General features: G+C 44.8%; 1 protein-coding gene across 12 annotated transcripts in view; it reads left to right on the top strand.

Moving 5' to 3' along the window:
• rapgef2b (Rap guanine nucleotide exchange factor 2b) overlaps positions 1-21,014 on the top strand; it is a 1,083,630-nt gene that overhangs the window by 527,057 nt on the left and 535,559 nt on the right. For all 12 annotated transcript variants that reach the window (XR_015081639.1, XM_086010726.1, XM_086010745.1 and 9 more), the window contains one exon: positions 20,113-20,270. Coding sequence is in view for 11 of the 12 variants with exons in the window: in XM_086010726.1 (XP_085866852.1) it covers positions 20,113-20,270 (158 nt within the window). In the remaining variant the exon portion in view is untranslated. The remainder of the gene's footprint in view (positions 1-20,112; positions 20,271-21,014) is intronic.

Genomic DNA, 21,014 nt, shown 5'->3' on the forward strand with positions numbered 1-21,014 from the left:
CGCACATCTTTGGACTGTGGGAGGAAACCGGAGCACCCGTCTCTGCACCTCCCTCTACTGCTGGCCCCTTGATGGAGAACGACTTCTCTTTCGCGGTCGGCCCCTTCCCTCCCTGCTGCTCCTACGTAATTGAACCCCAGTGGCGGGGTCAAGGCTGGGGGACGCCTGCTGACTGGGTGGAAGCGCAGAAGCCCCTGAGGAACGGCCTGGCCAACCTCTGGTCTTGGAGGGTGCGGACGCAGGCTGCTTGATCTGAGCATGGCTGGAAGCAGTGTGCCCTGCAGGTGGTGGCAGCTGCACTGCAGACGTACCAGCGGTGGCATGAGCAATGGTCACCTGCCAAGAGAGGACACCTGCACCATGGTCGGACAACACACTGGCTCTCTGAGGGGACTGGTTCGGCTCAACCACCACAATCGCCTGCTCCACTGATTCCTGGCCTTGTATGGTACTGGAAGGGCCCGGGGTGATCCTAGCTGATGCAGATAGGGTGGCTGCAGTGAGAGTTCGCGTTGCCTCAATCTGGGTGTGGACGAGGCCAGCAAGTGACTGCGTGGCAGCAGTGAGGACCTGTGTGGCAGGTGCCAGTGCTTCGGAGAAGCCCTGGACAGTGCTTTCCATTGCTTCGGACAAGGCCGGAGCAGTCCGTTCCACTGCCTCGGACAAGCCCTGGACAGACCTTTCCAGGGATTGCACGAGGCTCTGAACAGTCCTTTCCATAGCAGCCTCGAAGCCCTGGACAGTCCTCTCCATAGCAGCCTCGAAGCCCTGGATAGTCCTCTCCATTGCTGCCCCGAAGCCCTGGACAGTCCTCGCCATTGCTGCTCCAAAGTCCAACACACTCTTTGCCAGTGTTTCTATTGACTGAGGCATCCTCCCCACTGCAGCCATCAGCTCAGTGTGCCTGAGCCGGGCCTGGGTGCTCATTTCAGCAAGGCTACGCACCTCCTCTGCACTCTGTGCAGCAGTCATCACTCCCTGCCTTGCCCTCTGGGGAGCCGGTGGCCGAACTTGCCTACCCCCCCCCCGCGCTGCTGCATGCCGCTTGTTCCGGCAACTGGCTCATCAGCAGAGCCCCCCCCCCCCACTCCCCTCCAGGGAACTACTATCCCCAGTCTGCAGATGTGTACGCACCCCTGAAGTTGGAACGGATGCTCCGGCTTCCTCCTGATCTTCGCCTCCGGAGGCACTGGCACTGGCAGCTTCAGGGCGCAGATCCTGAGTTGGTGATGCAGCATCTGAAAGCAGGGAGGTGGAAGAGTGGCTTTAGCAAAAGGTCAGGTTGGCGGCAAGGCATGCCAGATTGCGGCAAGGCTCTAACATGGCTGCACACTGAGAAAGCATGCTGGCGGGGGGACCAAGTGGAAGGAGACAGCTGAAAAAGGTGAGAGCCTTACCCTCGCTGTCGAGAAGGGGGTCGGCAGCTGCAGTGTTAACAGGACCACTCAGACGTCCTCCAAGAATCTGGTGCGCACTCTCCTCGAGATCCGTGAGAGTGACCACTTGTGGAGGTCCGCCACCGGTTCGACGCTGGTCCTTTCGGGTCGTCGCCAGCTTGGACTGCAGGGGAAAGAAGGGGAAGCTCTGTTACATGATGCCTTGAGAGATCATCTCATGCCCCCCATGGTGCAAGAGCCCTTAAATGATGCCTTGAGAGATCATCTCATGCCCCCCATGGTGCAAGAGCCCTTACATGATGCCTTGAGTCAAATGTGCATGTGTGTGCCCAGAAAGGGCCATGGGTGCTTGCTGACAGATGGCCATTGGGGCATCATGGCAACAGGGTGCGCGAAGTCAGGTGCAGATGGAGGGAATCAGAAGTTTGCATAAACAACACTCACCCTAACGACCCGAGTGAGGTCATTGAATTTCTTCCTGCACTGAACAGGGCTCCTGATCGCCATGCTGCTGGAGTTGACCCTCTGAGAAACATCCCTCCAAGCTCGGTGGTAATCCTTTTGATTCGGCCTCCTGCCATTGTCAGATACAGAACATCTCGACGGCGCTCCACTGCGGACACCAACTCCTCCAGAGCCTCAGTGCTGAAGCGCTCTGCTCTCTGTCTCACCTTCTCCATCCTGACCAAGTTTTTTGCGCCAGAGAAGGAAGAGCGCCGATTCTGAGGCCTACAGGGCGTTGAGTGTGGAAGCTGAGGCTGACTGACCCACCCCTTTAAGAGCCGGCCGGCGCCTGGAAGTCTCGTGGTTATCGGTAATTGAGATTACCTGCGCTGTGCCCGTCCGCACCGCTATTGGGTAGCGCCGGAAGTTTTGCGCCTTCGGAGGCCCGTGCAACGTCTGAATTCGCACCTCAATCCCCTTTGGGGGCGATGCAACCCAATATCGCGCCAGGCGGCGATAAGTTTTGTCTGGCTATAAACTTTGCGCAGCGCCAGTTCTAACGCCTCAAGCGGGGCGATACCCAATTTCTAGGCCTAAGAGTCTTACTGTTGGGGTATACTTGCTTTCACTTTTATTTCATAGAATCATAGAAAGTTACAGCATGGAAGGAAGCCATTTCGTCCCATCGTGTCCGTGCCGGCCAACAAAGAGCGATCCAGCCTAATCCCACTTCCCAGCTCTTGGTCCGTAGCCCTGCAGGTTACAGCATCCCAAGTGCACATCCAAGTACTTTTTAAATGTGGTTAGGGTTTCTGCTTCTACCATCCTTTCAGGCAGTGAGTTCCAGACCCCCACAACCCTCCGGGTGAAGAAATTTCCCCTCAAATCCCTTCCACCAATTACTTTAAATCTGTGCCCCTTGGTTTTTGACCCCTCTGCTAAGGGAAATAGGTCCTTTTTATCCACTTTATCTAGGCCCCTCATAATTTTATACACCTCAATAAGGTCTCCCCTCAGCCTCCTCTGTTTCAAGGAAAACAGACCCAGCCTATCCAGTCTTTCCTCATAGCTAAGATTCTCTACTCCCGGCAACATCCTTGTAAATCTCCTCTGTACCCTCTCGTGCAATCACATCATTCCTGTAATGTGGTGACCAGAACTGCATGCAGTACTCTAGCTGAGGCCCAACTAGTGTTTTATACGGTTGAAGCATAACCTCCCTGCTCTTGTATTCTATGCCACGGCTAATATAGGCAAGCATTCCGTATGCCTTCTTAACCACCTTATCTACTTGGCCTGCTACCTTCAGGGATCTGTGGACATGCACTCCAAGGTCCCTTTGTTCATCTACACTACTCAGTATCCTACTATTTAATGTTTATTCCCTTTCCTTGTTAGCCCTCCCCAAATGCATTACCTCACACTTCTCTGGAGTGAATTCCATTTGCCATTGTTCTGCCCACCTGACCAATTTATTGATATCTTCCTGCAGTCTACAGCTTCCTTCTTCAGTATCAACCACACAGCCGATTTTAGTATCATCTTCAAACTTCTTAATCATACCCCCTATATTCAAGTCTAGATCATTGATATATGCCACAAAAAGCAAGGGATCTAGTACTGAGCCCTGCAGAACCCCACTGGAAACAGCCTTCCAGTCACAAAAACACCCATCAACCATTACCCTCTGCTTCCTGTCTCTGAGCCAGTTTTGAATCCAACTTGACACTTTGCCCTGGATCCCATGGGCTTTTAACTTCGTGACCAGTCTGCCATGTGGAACCTTATCAAAAGCCTTGCTAAAGTCCATATGCACTACATCAAACGCACTACCCTCTTCTACCATCCTTGTTGCCTCCTCAAAAAATTCAATCAAGTTTGTCAGACATGACCTTCCCTTAACAAATCCGTGCTGACTATCCTTGATTAATCCGTGTCTTTCTAAATGAAGATTTATCCTTTTAGCAACCTTTTATGTGGCACCTTATCAAGTGCCTTTTGGAAATTCAAATGTACTACAACCACTGGTTCCCCTTTAATCTACCTTGCTAGTTACATTCTCAAAAAAATTTGTTAAACACAATTTTCCTTTCATAAATCCGTGTTGACTCTGCCTAATCATATAATGATTTTCTAAATGCCTTGTTACTACTTCCTTAATAATGGATTCCAGCATTTTCCTGACAACTGATGTCAGGCTAACCGGCCTGTAGTTCCCTGTTTTCTCTCTCCGTCCTTTCTTGAATAGCAGGGTTATATTTGCTACCTTCCAATCCGCTGGGGCTGTTCTAGAATCTAGGGAATTTTGGAAGATCACAACCAATGCATCCACTATCTCTGCAGCTATCTCTTTAGACCCCGAGGATGTAGGCTATCTGGTCCAGGGGATTTGTCGGCTTTTAGTCCCATTAGTTTCTCGAGCACTTTTCCCCGACAGATATTAATTAGTTTAAGTTCCTCATTCTCATTAGCCCCTTGGTTCCCCACTATTTTTGGTATGCTTTTTGCGTCTTCTACTCTGAAGACAGATACAAAATATTTGTTTAAAGTCTCTGCCATTTCCTTATTCTCCATTATAATTTCATCTGTCTCGGCCTCTAAGGGACTAACATTTACTTTTGATACTCTCTTCCTTTTTACATACTTGTAGAAGCTGTTACAATCTGTTTTTATATTTCTTGCTAGTTTACTCTCTCAATCTATTTTCTCCCTTTTTATCAATTTTTTGGTCATCCTTTGTTGGTTTCTAAAGCTCTCCCAATCCTCAGGCTTACTACTATTCTTTGCAACATTATAAGCCTCTTCTTTTAATCTAATATCCTTAACGTCTTTAGTTAGCCACAGATGAAGTACTTTTCCCGTGGAGTTTTTATTTCTCAATGGAATGTATTTTTGTTGAGGATTTTGATGTTTAAGGCCTAGAAATTCAGTGCCCTTAGCACCGATTTTGCGGCGCTAGAGGGCCTAGCACTGCAATTGGCGCCGGTTCCTAAATTGCCTGGGGCCCTTCCGCAGCAGTAGACCGGTAGCGCTGCGCCGGCACCGATGACGTCATCGGTGTGCGCAGCGTCCCGGTTGCCGTGGTAACCCGGCCCCAAGCCGACATTCAGTTGCGCCCGCCTCGCCCGTGGCAGGCGCAACTAAGACTCTGGCAACAGAGTCTTCCCCCAGTGTGCGCCGGCGCATAAAGGTGGAGCGGCGGCCGGCTGCGTTCCCGGCGGCCGCCTGCCCGCACCTCCCTTCCCGGACTCCTGCATTCCCCCCCCGCGGCCCTGATCAGTGTCTCATGCGAGCCCGGCACTTCCCCGAGGTGCCGGGCTCAGATGTCGGGTCAATCCGCCGGACAGTTGTCGGCTGCAGGCAGCTCCTCCTTAACAGGAGGAGGAGGCCTGCAGTTCCCCCGCCTGCCGCACCGCATCGGGTGCCGCAGCGGGGGATTAGCGCCGGGAAACCCAAGTTCACGCCCGTTTTGAGGCGCTAAAGGAGGGTTTTAGCGCCCGCCGCCGTCTGGGCCCGGCGCACCCGAATTTTCGTCGGGCGCTGCCGCATTACCGCTGGCGCAAACTTTCTGGCACTACAGCCCTGGCAAGACCAGAACCCAATTTCTAGGCCTAAATGTTTTCCACTGCTTATCTACCTTCATACCTTTTAATCTAATTTCCCAATCTATCTTAGCCAACTCGCCCCTCATTCCTATGTAATTGGCTTTATTTAAGTTTAAGACTCTCGTTTCGGACTGCAGTATTTCACTCTCAAACTCAATGTGAAATTCTATGATATTATGATTACTCTTCCCCAGAGGATCCTTTACTTTGAGATTACTAAATAACCCTGTCTCATATGTAGTGTTTCTGTCGACCAGCTTTCAAGTCCTCCACTCAATGCATCATTTTTGATGGTTATACATCACTTGTAACTGCTGTTTTATTTTCATATTTAAAATATCTTTAACCGTTACAGGATAAGTTATTTTTAGCGCAAAGTGGACTCCAAAATTTTTGATAGTGCATCAAAAAAAGTGTGAAAAATCAAATTTTTCCAGAGGTGGCACGCCCCCAGATTCCCTGCAGAAAATAAATCTCACACCTTCAGCACTTGCAAATGCTTTCCGCAATGTCCAATTTCACCACTGTTGCAATATACATTTCCATGGAATTATATTTTTTCTGTGCACTAGAAGTGATGAAACTTTGCATCTGCAGCTTAAGTTACAAAAAGCAAGTGTCCCATTGCAATGCCAGTACAATTACTTGTTTTCAGACTTGATTCCCTATAATCAGGGGCTGTTCTTGAATTGTCAGCTTTTCTGAGGCAACATACATTTTTTTGAAACTGATGGCCAGCTTTTGCTGGTTTTCTAGGTTGGCAGAAGTGCAAAGATATCTAATGAGAGGAAAGAAAAATAAATTAATTTATATGGATTCACAACCTCATCACCCATTACCAGCTAGACTCATACAGCAGTTGGTAGAGTCCATGAAGATGAATTTGGTGATTGTTAGAATATCTTAAAATGGTTTAAATTGGCCGAAGTATCCCAGCAAGCTTTGGTTAGCATTTTTAGCTCTCTAGCTAATGTATGACCAAAGACCGTTTGGAAAGTAGACAGAATAATAAACACCCAGGTCAAGAAATGGCCCCTCCTGATAAGAGACCAGTTGCCAAGATACCATATACCACAGTAAAGGATAAAGATTGGCCTAGACACTTAAAAGTACAATAAACAAAACTTGTGGAACAGACTGGGAGGCCGAAAAGATTAGAAGCGGGGTAAACACCTAAATATGCGGCCTCCGCAAACGTGCACCTACATATTATGTTGTACGTAGGCACAGCCCAAGGTATCCGATAGTATAATAGAACCTGTCTCCCCCCGACCTGCTCCTCCCCCCCCCCCCCCTCCACGAGCAGTGCATTATCGGGGTGGTCAGGAGCCTGGAGGGCTGGAGCTGGTCGCTTGAGGCCTTAGGAACCGAAATCTGTTGTTCTCTTGGGGTTCGGAGCACTCCCAGGGTCAGTCGGAAGCCACAGCAACGCAGGCAGCCTAGAGAGCCAAAAGTGATCACTCCAGGCCTGGGAACCAGTTTATATTATTTGCATGTCACCTTGTCCATTTAATATAATATTGTAGAACAGTTATATACAACCTAATACCCTGTACTCTTATTAGTCAATGCAAATAAAGCTTGTTGATTATAAAACTACTCGAGCTAGAAGCTGAGCGGAGTTATTGTCGCTGGACTAACAACCCTTTATTACGACAGTTACTACGGGAAAATCCGCTAACAGTGATCCATTTATATTTTCATGGTGGATGGCACAATATACCATGAAGGAGGGAAAATGAAAATTTTCAAATGGGTAAGGCTGCAGCATTTGGTACCAAACGAATACAAAACAAAACTAAGATAGATACAAATAATGATGCAATTTTAAATTTCATAATAGAATTAAATTGCATTTCTTACACCTATAAGCAGAGGTGTTAAATATAACAAATGTTTATAGTATCATCACTAAACTGCTCACTAATTTTCATATAATTCACACTTAAAATTTAACATTTACACTCAACATATTAATTTAATCAGGTGTCATTATTTTGTAACGGTGACACCTTTGTAAAACTGTATTGGCCTCTGTGTCATTTGAGAACAGTGATATCACTACTAGAATAGCCCAAGCATTTCCAATGGGAATTTTTGAAAATTTATGCTAACAGGTTGAAAGCAAAGGCAAGTCCCCACATACAGAGACGAGAGGACAGTCCTTTAAGCTTATGAAGCTAATCTTGTGAATAGTTTGGCTGCTTATATAATAATCACACTAATTAAGAGATTTCAGCACTGAGAAAAGCTGAGGTCACCTAGCAATTATTAGGTTATTATGCTATGAAGATGTTCACCTAAAATTCCCTCAACATACATTGGATCATAGATCCTTTTTCTTAAGTACCAATTACTCATCCTTAATTGCAGGGTGAACAAAAAGCAGAGTGTTACTGGATGCACTATGCACAAGTTGCTACTGAACACAATTCTTTATGAATGAAGGAGAACACAATTCATAATGAATTGTACAGGTCTTTTGTCACAAGAACGAACTTGCAGTATTACATTTATACAAGTGTATGTGACCTTCATTCCAATTTTTAATTTATCTTTAAAGTCTTGGTTCAGTATGTATTTATTTTTTCTCTTGCATAGTACACATCACCAGAAAGCAGTGTTCTCAGATACACTATATAAGCATATGACGGTCACCATATGGCGAGGGTGCTTTGCTTCTGAAAGCAACGCCACAAAAAAGCTTATTAGATTGGCACAGCTGCGCTTACAGCTAATGTTAGTTGCCATTGAGCACTAACATTGAGCTTCACTCCTTTCTTAAATATATGGTGGCCTGAGGTGAAGTAGCTCCATGTGAGGTTGTTATCGCATGTCATAGAGTCATAACGGCACAGAAGGAAGCCATTTGGCCCATCGAGTCCGTGCCAGCTCTCTGTAGAGGAATCCAGTCAGTCCCATTCCGCCGCTCTATCCCTGTAGCCCTGCAAGTTTATTTCCCTCAAGTGTCTATCCAGTCTCCCCTTGAAAACATTGAGTGTCTCCGCTTCCACCACTTCCGTCATCAGCGAGTTCCAGGTCCTCACCACTCGTTGCGTAAAAAAGTTTTTCCTCACATCCCCCCTGTATCTGTTGCCCAAAACCTTAACTCTGTGTCCCCTAGTCCTTGTACCATCAACTAGTGGGAACAGCTTTTCCCCATCTAGCCTATCCAAACCCACCATAATCTTGTACACCTCCATCAAATCACCCCTCAACCTCTAATGAAAACAAATCCAGCTTCTCCAACCTGTCCTTGTAGCTAAGATCTCCCATGCCCGGAACCATTCTGGTAAATCTCCTCTGCACCCTCTCAAGAGCCTTCGCATCCTTCCTAAAGTGTGATGACCAGAACTGGATGCAACACTCCAGTTATGGTCCAACCAGTGCTTTATAAAGGTTCAGCATAACTTCTCTACTTTTGTACTCAATACCTCAATTTTTGAAGCCCAAGATCCCATATGCTTTGCTAACCACTCTCTCAATATGTCCCGCCACCTTCAGGGTCCTATGCACATTAACTCGCAGGTCCCTCTGTCCCTGCACACTCTTTAAAACTGCCATTAAGTGTATATAGCCTCTCCCTGTTCCTTCTGCCAAAATGCATCACCTCACACTTCTCTGTATTAAATTCCATCTGCCACTTGTCTGCCCATTCTGCTAGCCTTTCGATGTCCTGTTGCAGTCGATTGGTATCATCCTCACTGTTTGCCACCCCCCCCCCCCCCCCAAAGTTTGGTGTCATCGGCAAATTTAGAAATTCTACTCTGAATTCCAATATCCATGTCATTTATGTATATCAAAAAAAGCAGTGACTGCAGCACTGACCCTTGGGGAACACCACTGTCTATCATCCTCCTGTCTGGAAAACAGCCATTTACCACAACTTGCTGTTTTCTGTCCTTAAGCCAATTCCTTATCCAAGCTGCCACTTACCCACCTATTCCATAAGCCTCAATTTTGTTAACCAGCCTTCTATGTGGTACTTTGTCAAACACCTTCCTAAAATCCATGTGGACAACATCCATTGCATTCCCTTCATCAATCCTCCCTGTTACTTCATCAAAAAATTCAATTAGATTCGTCAAACATGATCTGCCTTTTATGTATCCGTGTTGGCTCTCCTTAATTAGCTGAAACCTATCCAAGTGCCCATTATCTTTTCCTTGATTATTGTTTCTAAAACTTTACCCACCACTGATGTTAAACTGACCGGCCTGTAGTTACTAGGATTGTCCTTACACCCTTTCTTGAACAATGGTGTCACATTTGCCACTTTCCAATCCTCAGGCTCTTCACCCACATGGAGGGAAGATTGGAAAATTATGGCAAGCCTTTCTGCTGCCTCTTCCCCCCAATTCCCTTAGCAACCTAGGAGGCAAGCCATCTGGACCAGGCAACTTATCCACTCTAAGCATACCCAGTCTTTCTAGTGTATCTTGTCTATCAATTTTCACCCCTTCCATTGCTCTACCTTTTCCACTTCTACCGATATTTTGTCAGCATCCACCTTGGTAAACACCGATACAAAGTACTCATTCAGTATTCTAGCCTTGCTCTGCGCCTCTAAGCCTCTTTGTCCCTAATAGGCCCCACCCCGCCTCTTACTACCCGCTTACTGTTTACATGCCGATAGAAGATTATTAGGTTCCCTTTTATGTTAACCGCCATTCTACTCTCATATTCTGTCTTTGCCAATCTAATTTTCATCTTCACTTCCTCTCTCAACTTGTTGTATTTGGTCTGGTTCTCCCTTGCAGAAATCACCCTACATGCATCATACACCCTCTTTTTTTTGTTTCATCATCTACTCTATCTTCCTCATCATCCAAGGAGCCCTTGCTTTGGTTCCCTTACCCTTCCCTCTTGTTGAAATGTACCTAGCCTGTACTTGGAACATCTCCTCCTTAAAGAGCACCCATTCTTCTGTTACAGTTTTTCCTGTCAGTCTTTGGTTCCATTTTACCCTGGCTAGATCCTTTCGCATCCCATTGAAGTTAGCCCTATTCCAGTTTAGAAGTTCCACTCTAGATTGTTCCTTGCTCCTTTCCAGATTGTTCCTTGCTCCTCTCCATTGCTAATCTAAATCTTATGATCCGATGATCACTCATACCCAGGTGTTCTCCCACAGACAATTGGTCGACCTGGCCCACCTCATTCCCAGCACCAGATCCAGCAATGCCTCCTATCCTAGTTGGGCCAAGAACATACTGGTCAAGGAAATTCTCCTGAACACCTTTCAGAAATTCCTCCCCCTCCTTTTTCTTTACCCTAGCATTATCCCAATCGATATTTCGGTAATTAAAGTCCCCCAATATCACTACTCTAGAGCTCTTGCATATCTCTGCGATTTCCCTGCAGATTTGCTCCTCTACCTCCCTTTCACTATTTTGGAGGCCTGTAGAATATCCCCAATAGTGTGAGCATGCCTTTTTTGCTCCTCAACTCTAACCAAATGGATTCTACTTGTCCCCGCAAGAACATTCTCCCTTTCCAACACTACAATGTCTTCCTTAATCAGCACTGCTCCTGGCATGCTCTTCTGCACTCCTCATTGAACCAGGGTTGGTTCCCTGGCTTAATGGTAATAGCAGAGTGATGGATATACCTGGCCATGAGGGTTACAGATTGTGCTGGAATACAATTCTGCTGCTGGTGATGGCTCACAGCGCCTCATGGATGCCCAGTTTTGAGCTGCTAGATCTGTTCTAAATCTATCCCATTTAGCACAGTGGTAGTGCCACACAAAACGATAAGAGGGTGTCCTCAGTGTGAAGACGGAACTTCGTCTCCAGAAGGACTGTGCAGTGGTCAATCCTACCAATACTGTCATGGACAGATGCATCTGCGACAAGTAGTTTGGTGATGACGAGGTCAAGTAGGTTTCTCCCTCGTGTTTGTTATCTCACCACCTGCCACAGCTATGTCCTTCAGGACTCAGCCAGCTCGGTCAGTAGTGGTACTACCAAGCCACTCTTGAAGTCCTACACCCGGAGTACATTCTGTGACCTTGCTACCCTCAGTGCTTCTTCCAAGTGGTGTTCAACATGGAGGAGTACTGATCCATCAGTTGAGGGAAGGCAGTAGGTGGTAATCAGCAGGAGGTTTCCTTGCCCATGCTTGACTTGAAGCCGTTGGACTTCATAGGGTCCGGAGTCAATGTTAGGGACTCCCAGGACCACTCGGTCCCGACTGTATACCATTGTGTCGCCACCTCTGGTGGGTCTGTCGTGCCAGTGAGACAGGACATACCTAAAATGGTGATGGAGGCGTCTGGGACATTGGCTGAAAGGTATGATGTTGTGAGTTTGACTATGTCATACTGTTGCTTGACTAGTCTGTGGGCCAGTTCTCCCAATTTTGGCACAAGTCCCCAGATGTTAGTGAGGAGGACTTTGCAGGGTCAACTGGGCTGGGTATGCCATTGTCATATCCGAAGCCGGTGCCAAGGTCGATGCTGGGTGGTCTGTCCGGTTTTATTCTTATTATTGTTTTTTGTAGCGGTTTGTTACAACTGAGTGGCTTGCTAGGCCATTTCAGAGGGCGGTTAAGAGTCAACCACATTGCTGTGGGTCTGGAGTCATATATAGGCCAGACCAGGTAAGGATGGCCTTCCCTAAAGAACATTAGTGAACCAGATGGGTTTTTACGACATTTTGATAGAATGGTCACCATTACTGATAGTAGCTTTTTCATTCCAGATTCATTTAATTAACTGAATTTAAATTCCCCAGCTGCCATGGTGGGATTCACGTCTCTGGATCATTAGTCCAGGTCTCTGGATTACTAGTCCAGTAACATAACCACTATGCTATCATACCTGTTGATTATCCCCAGTTTCCACATGTGGTCTCTGCTTCTTTTTTTTAAATTTTGTTCTCTGCTTCTTACTGAGAAATATTGTGGTCCATGCTTTTCATGGAGAACGATGGCTGTCGAAGCACTATTCTTCAAACCAATCCTGGTACCTTTCCTTTGAAGACATCATTAATGATCAGCGGCACCTCAGTACTCAGTGCTGCATAAAATAATGCATTCAGCCTCAAGGTTGATTTTTTTTCAATTTCTTAGGTATGGGGTATGGTTAACAGTACTGTCATAAGGTTACATAGAAACATAGACATATAGAAGATAGGAGCAGGAGCAGGCCATTCGGCCCTTCGAGCCTGCTCCGCCATTCAATGAGATCATGGCTGATCATCCAAATTCAGTACCCTGTCCCTGCCTTCTCCCCATATCCCTTGATCCCTTTAGCCTTAAGAAATATATCCAACTCTTTCTTGAATATATTTAATGAACTGGCCTCCACCGCCCTCTGTGGCAGAGAATTCCACAGGTTCACCACTCTCTGGGTGAAGAAATTCCTCCTCATTTCAGTCCTAAATGGCTTACCCCTTATCCTTAGACTATGACCCCTGGTTCTGGACTCCCCGGCCATAAGAAACATCGTTCCTGCATCTCGTCTGTCCAGGCGTGACAGAATTTTATAGGTTTCGATGAGATCCCCTCTCAATCTTTAAACTCCAGTGAGTATAAGCCCAATCGACACAATCTCTCCTCATATGTCATTCTTGCCATCCCAGGTATCAGCCTGGTGAATCTTTGCTGCACTCCTTCCATGGCAAGAACGTCCTTCCTCAGGTAAGGCGACCAAAACTGCACACAATACTCAAGGTGCGGTCTCACCAAGGCCCTGTACAACTGTAGCAAGACATCCTTGTTCCTGTACTCGAACCCTCTTGCTACGAAGGCCAACATACCATTTGCCTTCTTAACCGCCTGCTGCACCTGCATGCTTACCTTCAGCGACTGGTGCATAAGAACACCCAGGTCTCTTTGCACTTCCCCTTCTCCCAATCTATTGCCATTCAAATAATAATCTGCCTTCCTGTTTTTGCCACCAAATTGGATAACCTCACATTTATCCACATTATAGTGCATTTGCCATGTTTCTGCCCAATCACCCAACCTGTCCAAATCGTACTGGAGTTTCACGACATCCTCCTCACAGCATACCCTCCCACCCAGCTTTGTGTCGTCTGCAAATTTGGAGATATTACATCCAATTCCCTCATCCAGATCATTAATATATATTGTGAACAGCTGGGGTCCTAGGACCGATCCTTGCGGTACCCCATTGTCACTGCCTGCCACTCGGAAAACGACCCGTTTATTCCAACTCTTTGCTTTCTGTCCGCCAACCAGTTCTCTATCCAAGTCAATACCTTTCCCCCAATCCCATGTGCCTTAATTTTGCACGCCAATCTCTTATGTGGGACCTTATCGAAAGCCTTCTGAAAGTCCAAATACACCATATCCACTGGTTCTCCCTTATCTATTTTACCAGTTACATCCTCAAAAAATTCCAGTAGATTAGTCAAGCATGATTTACCTTTTGTAAATTCATGTTGACTTTATCCGATCCTGTCACTGCTTTCCAAGTGCTCTGCTATTACATCTTTTATAATGGACTCTAGCATTTTCCCCACTACCGATGTCAGGCTTACCGGTCTATAATTCTCTGCTTTTTCTCTACCACCTTTTTTGAATAGTGGGGTAACATTAGCTACCCTCCAATCCATGGGTACTGTTCCAGAGTCTATCGAGTTCTGGAAGATGACCAGCAATGCATCTACAATTTCTAGGGCCACTTCCTTAAGTACCCTGGGATGTAGATTATCAGGCCCTGGGGATTTATCGGCCTTCAGTCCCATCAATTTTCCTAACACCATTTCCCTACAAATACTGATTTCTTTCAGTTCCACCCTTTCATCAGACCCTACGTTCCCCGGCATCTCTGGGAGGTTATTTGTGTCCTCCTTTGTGAAGACAGAACCAAAATATGTATTTAGTTGGTCTGCCATTTCTTTGTTCCCCATTATAAATTCCCCTGATTCTGACTGCAAGGGACCTATGCTTGACTTCACCAATCTTTTTCTCTTCACATATCTATAAAAGCTTTTACAGTCAGTTTTTATGTTCCCTGCAAGCTTACTCTCATATTCTATTTTCCCTTTCTTAATTAATCCCTTTGTCCTCCTTTGTTGAATCCTGAACTGCTCCCAATCCTCAGGATTATTGCTTTTTCTGGCCAATTTATATGTCCTCTCCTTGGATCTTATGCTATCCCTAATTTCCCTTGTTAGCCATGGTTGAGTCACCTTTTTTGTTTTATTTTTATGCCAAACTGGGGTGAACAAATTCTGTAGCTCATCCAGTCGGTCTTTGAATGTTTGCCATTGCCTATCCACCGTCAACCCTTTGAGTGACATTCCCCAATCAATCCTACCCAACTCGCTCCTCAGACCATCGTAGTTTCCTTTATTTAAATTCAGGACCCTAGCCTGAGTCAACTACTTCATTCTCCATCTTAATGAAGAATTCGATCATATTATGATCGCTCTGACCCAAGGGGCCTCGTACAACAAGATTGCTAATTAATCCTTTCTCGTTACATAATACCCAGTCTAAGACGGCCTGATCTCTGGATGGTTCGTCGACATATTGGTCCAGGAAACCATCCCGTAAACACTCCAGGAATTCCTCCTCCACTATTGTTACTAATTTGGTTAGCCCAATCTATATGTAGATTAAAGTCACCCATGATGACTGCTGTGCCCTTATTGCACGCTTCTTTAATTTCCCTTTTAATGCCATCCCCAACCTCCGCCTTACTGTTTGGAGGTCTATATACCACTCCCACTAATGTTTTTTTCCCCTTAGTATCACTTCAGTTCGCTGTTTGAGACTATCTCGTGTTGCTTACTTAGCTTACATGTTGCTTTATTGGCTGGATGGGAGTAATAATTTGGACTTAATCATATGATCAGTCCAGCAGGCTAGGAATTGCCCTGGGAACTAAGTAACGTAATCTATTTTTACTCGTTTTACTGAGAATTTTTTTACCTCAGCACAATATGTTTTTATATCACTATCCTAAAAAATATGCACTTGTTTCTACAATAGAGTGAGAATTTCAAACTTTGCGTATTCTTGTGCACCTTTTGATGGCAAAAGGCATCAATAGATTCCGAGCAGAGGGTCAACTTCATACCATTCATCAGGTAAAAAGATGGGATGAAATAAAGGAAAGGGGATAGATTTTTTTTTCTCTGGATGGGGCATTGCTGGCAAGTGCAGCATTTTGTTGCCTATTCCTAGTAGCCCTTGATAAGGTGGTGTGGTGGGCCTCCTTGAACCGCTGCAGTCTCTGTGGTGAAGGTACTCACGTAATGCTGTTAAGTAGGGAGTTCCAGGGTTTTGACCCAGCGACGATTAAGCAGCAGCTCTATATGTCCCAAGTCGGGCTGGTATGTGACTTGGAGGAGAACTTTGGGGTCATGCTGTTACCGTGCAGTTGCCATCCTTGTTCTTCCAGGTGCTGGAGATTGCGGGTTTGGGAGCTGTCAAAGAAGCCTTGGCGAGTTGCTGCAGTGCATCTTGTAGATAGTATACACTGCAGTCACAGTACGCCAGCGGTAAAGGGAGTGACTTTTTAAGCTGCTGGATGGAGTGCCGATCAAGCTGACTGCTTTGGCCTGGATGGTGTTGCGCTTCTTGAGTGTTGTTGCAGCTTCACCCATCCAGGCAAGTCGAGATCAGACTTGTGCCTTGTAGGTGGTGGGGAGTTGGGAGGTAAGCCAGTTGCCACAGAATATTCTGCATGACCTGCTCAAGTAGCTACGGCATTTTAGCGGCTGATTCAGTTGAGTTTCTGGTCAATGGCAGGATGTTGATGGTGTGGGATTTGGCGGTGGTAATGTCATGGGGAGGCGGTTACGCTTTCTCTCGTTAGAGGTGGTCATTGCATGGCACTTGTGTGGAGCGAATAATACTTGCTATTTATCAGCCCAAGTCTGGATGTTGTTCAGGTCTTTCTGCATGCAGGCACGCGCGGCTTCATTATCTGAGGAATTGCGAGTGGAACTAAACACCATGCTATCATCAGCACACATCCCCACCTCTGACCTTATGATGGAGAGAAGGTAATTGATGAAGCACCTGAGGATAGTTGGGTTTCGGGCACTGCCCTGAGGAACTCCTCCAGCGATGTCCTGGGGCTGAGATGATTCGCCTCCAACAACCACAACCATCTTTGTGCTAGGCATAACTCCAGCAAGTGGAGAGTTTTCCCCCTTAACCCCATTGACTTCAGTTTTACTCGGGCTCTTGATGCCACACTCAGTTGAATGCTGCCTTGATGTCGGGGGCAGTCACTCTCACCGCGCCTCCGGAATTCAAGAATTTTAGACCAAGACTGTAATAAGGTCTGGATCAGAGTGTTCCTGGCGGAACCCAAACTGAGTGTCGGTGAGCAGGAACCATGGAATTACTTTATAGACCTTCACTGATGAATGAATTTCCTCGATTTTAAGCTAAAAATTGTTTAATCTGTTGAGTTTTAGACAACAGTGGCAAAGCCTGAATTTTATTTTTCTTCAAAATTCTTTTTAAAAATTGATGTGTCCTACTAACTTAATCACATTCTCAGAAATTGAATGTTTCAAAGCCACATGTTCCATGAATTTGTTGACAGGTCATTAATTATGGACAAAAACAGGCATTTCCTTAAGAGTTTTTTGTTAAAAGGAATTTTCAGCCCTTGGTATTTGTCAATATCACATTTACATGGCTTAATTTTGTTTTGGTATCTCTGTCAATATTCTGCTTAGACCTGGCACAACTAATGCTCAACACCAATTTAAAGTCTACTTATTTAATTTATATAATTTTAAAAATGCATTTTATATAAATCGCTTCATACCAGGTTTAAAAATAAAAGTGGTTTTCATAGCAATGGTGAAGATGAAGGTGTGTGTGTATATATGGGTTTGTGATCATATTTAGTGTAATGGTTAATGTGGTATTTTGCAAAAGCTAATTTCATTCTTGGAGTGTATATGTATTCTAAATATTTTAAGTTTCTTTGTATTAATGTTGAAAATGTTCTCATTTACCCAGTTTGTGTTTTTCTCTCTAAATCTTGTTAATTACACAAAATGTCTTGTCTTTCTGTTGGTCACTTATTTTTTTCTCTTCCTTTTACTCTGCAAATCCCTGTTCAGGGGACTATTTGGGTAAGAGTTCAACCACTGTGGTCTGAAATAACTCTATTTCACTTCACTCCACTCATAAGAAAGCAGAGTCTCTTCTGTACATGGCATCCCACCCTTTATGTCTACAGTACTACAAGCTGTTAGTGTGTGTTTTCAGCATGGAATCTTGTGGGTGTATTGATTTAATCACACCATATGTTAAAAGGGCCTTATTCTAATAGTGCTAACTGTTCATGTTTTAATATTGAGTAATGTTTCATTTTCATGACTGAGTTGTTATGACTAACCTGTTGATTTTAAAAAGTGAGTTTGAGTCAAAAGTGAAAATTTGAGTTTCCCATTAATTATTGTCTTTGTTTAGTTTCAAGGAACTTATAGTTAAATCTATTGTAAAACTCCATAAGTTAATTGTACCTTCATATTTATTTTGAAGTGGATCTAAATCATTCACTACTGAACAGTCTTTATGGTCCCCAATATTTTCAAAGTTTCTAGTATTTTAGTAATTTAGTGAGATAATTACAAAAATTTGTTTTAAACGTTGGAGCTGAGGTTTTCATTTTTTTTACATTGTGTTTCCTTTGAAGATCTACATTGATTTGCTTTGGAAAATATTTCTAACACTCGTATTTCTTCCAAGTTCAAAGTGAATGAAAAATATTTTTAAATGAATGCAGTAGAACTTCAGAGCTTGCCTGTATATTTTGCTTTCTTTATTTTCTCAATTTTCTCCTCCATCTCCCTTCCTTCTTTGAAAGTGCCATCGGTCCTCACATTAGGCTGACACAAGAAGAATAGCCAAAGAGTGTGACAGGTGGTTTATTAGCTGGAACATCATTGTTCTTATCCGGTGTCCACACATCTGCCCATTTCAGCAAGGGTCACTGAAGAGTTATTGATGGCTGATTGTGTTCCATCTTGCTAGTCTAGGAACACAGAAGCCAGTTGTCACTTTGACCAAAACTGCACACAATACTCAAGATGTGGTCTCACCAAGGCCCTGTACAACTGCAGCAAGACATCCTTGTTCCTGTACTCAAACCCTCTCGCTACGAAGGCCAACATACCATTTGCCTTCTTAACCGCCTGCTGCACCTGCATGCTTACCTTCAGCGACTGGTGCACAAGGACACCCAGGTCTCGTTGCACTTCCCCTTCTCCCAATCTATTGCCATTCAGATAATAATCTGCCTTCCTGTTTTTGACACCAAAGTGGATAACCTCGCATTTATCCACGTTATATTGCATCTGCCATGCTTCTGCCCAATCACCCAACCTGTCCAAATCATAATGGAGTTTCTCGGCGTCCTCCTCACAGCACACAAGCCCACCCAGCTTTGTGTCGTCTGCAAACTTGGAGATATTACATATAGTTCCCTCATCTAGATCATTAATATATATTGTGAATAGCTGGGGTCCAAGAACTGACCCCTGCAGTACCCCATTCGTCATTGCCTGCCACTCGGAAAAAGACCCGTTTATTCCAACTCTTTGCTTTCTGTCTGCCAACCAATTCTCTATCCAAGTCAATACCTTGCCCCCAATCCCATGTGCCTTAACTTTACACGCTAATCTCTTATGCGGGACCTTATCGAAAGCCTTCTGAAAGTCCAAATACACCACATCCGCTGGTTCTCCCTTATCTATCCTACCAGTTACATCCTCAAAAAATTCCAGTAGATTAGTCAAGCACGATTTACCTTTTGTAAATCCATGTTGACTTTGTCCGATCCTGTCACTGTTTTCCAAGTGCTCTGCTATTACATCTTTTATAATGGACTCTAGCATTTTCCCCACTACCGATGTCAGGCTTACCGGTCTGTAATTCCCCGCTAGGAATGACTTTGCAAGTACGAGTTAAAAGTTGCTGACAGTTCAAAAGAAGTAGAATCAGATATACCTCCCATAAAAAAATTGAAACAAAACTCTGGTTCATTTCTAGAGGAATATAATTCAAAAGCAGGAAAGTTAAGTTAAACTTATGTAGAACCTTGGTCAGATCACAATTAGAGTGCTGTGCTCAGTTCTGGTCTCCATTTACCAAAAGGGTATAGAGGCACTGAGGAAGGTTCAAAAATGATTTCCAAGGATGATACAAGAACTGAGAGGTTATAACTATCAGCAAAGACTGAACCGTCTGGGACTCTTTTCTCTAGAAAAGAGAAGGCTGAGGTGACCTGATGGAGGTCTTTAAAATTAAGAAGGGGTTGGATTGGGTAGATGTAGAGAAGACGTTTCCACTTGTGGGGGAGTCCAAAACTAGGGGCCATAAATATAAGATAATCATCTAAACTTTGTTATTCAGAGGTGATTAGAATGTGGAACTTGCTACCACGTGGAGTAGTTGAGCGAATAGCATTGATGAATTTAAGGGGAAGCTAAATAAGTACACGAGGAAGAAAGGAATAGAAGGATATGTTGATCGGGTGAGATGAAGTAAGGTGAGAGGAAGCTCGTGTGGAGCATGAACACCGGCTTGGACCTGTTGTGCCAAATGGCCTGTTTCTGTGCTGTAAATACTATGTAATATGTTTTTTTTACAGCGGATTTGTGGTTTAAGATTTGCAACATTGATCCATTATTTACTTGTGTTTCTATTGCTTCTTACAGTGATATTGGTATTGGTCAGTCCCAGGACGACAGCATAGTAGGGCTGAAGCAGTCTAGACATATTGCACCCGCACTGCCGGTAAGCGGCACTTTATCGTCCAGTAATCCTGACCTGCTGCAGTCTCATCATCGCATTCTTGATTTTAACACCACACCAGGTGAGTGTTAGTTTAACTCCAAAATGAGATTACTGCTTGTTGTATCAGTTGGACAGATGTTCCATATGCATTCTCTTATGTTATTATGAGGGGGAAGAAACTGCGTTCTCACTAAATTTATTCTATGTGGTACATAGAAAGTTATTTCAAATCAATGTTTGTGAATTGTTGGCTGAGTACAGCAAATTCGGCATTGGATTAATATTGCAATTTTTTAATACTCCCTCACTATAAAAAATGGGCTATTATAACTGAATGATAATATGATTAACTCTTATCCGTAGGGGGAAAAAATCCCTGAGAGTTGTTAGAATTTAAACACTAATGAAAAAAGTGAGGCTCCACATGAACCCAAACGGCTACTTGAATTATTAATGTAATTATTCCACTTCTTTTGACCCCGCCGACCAGTAAATTATTATTCAATTGGCAAAAAAAGAGATTAATAGCCTTGAGACAAAAAATGTATAAATATTTACTGGTAAGTACATCAGAGACATAGGGGTCGATTTTTGTGGAGCCGTCAGGCAGGGTTTCAGGCGTGTGGGGGGGGGGGAAATCCCGAATTCGGGGGTCCCGACACCATCCCGCCCAAAACCCCGCTCCACGCAACTTTCAGAGGCGGCGGGTACCCGCCCCGCACTGGGACCCGCCGAAACCAGGCGGGAAGGGATTAGTGCCAATTACAGGCAGTTTTTAGCCTAATCCCTATTTTGAGGGGTTTCGTGTGGGATTCCCGATGGC

Source organism: Somniosus microcephalus, chromosome 2 (assembly GCF_052327205.1).
Source record: "Somniosus microcephalus isolate GS21.2 chromosome 2, FLI_Smic_1.0, whole genome shotgun sequence".
Lineage (NCBI taxonomy): Eukaryota > Metazoa > Chordata > Chondrichthyes > Squaliformes > Somniosidae > Somniosus > Somniosus microcephalus.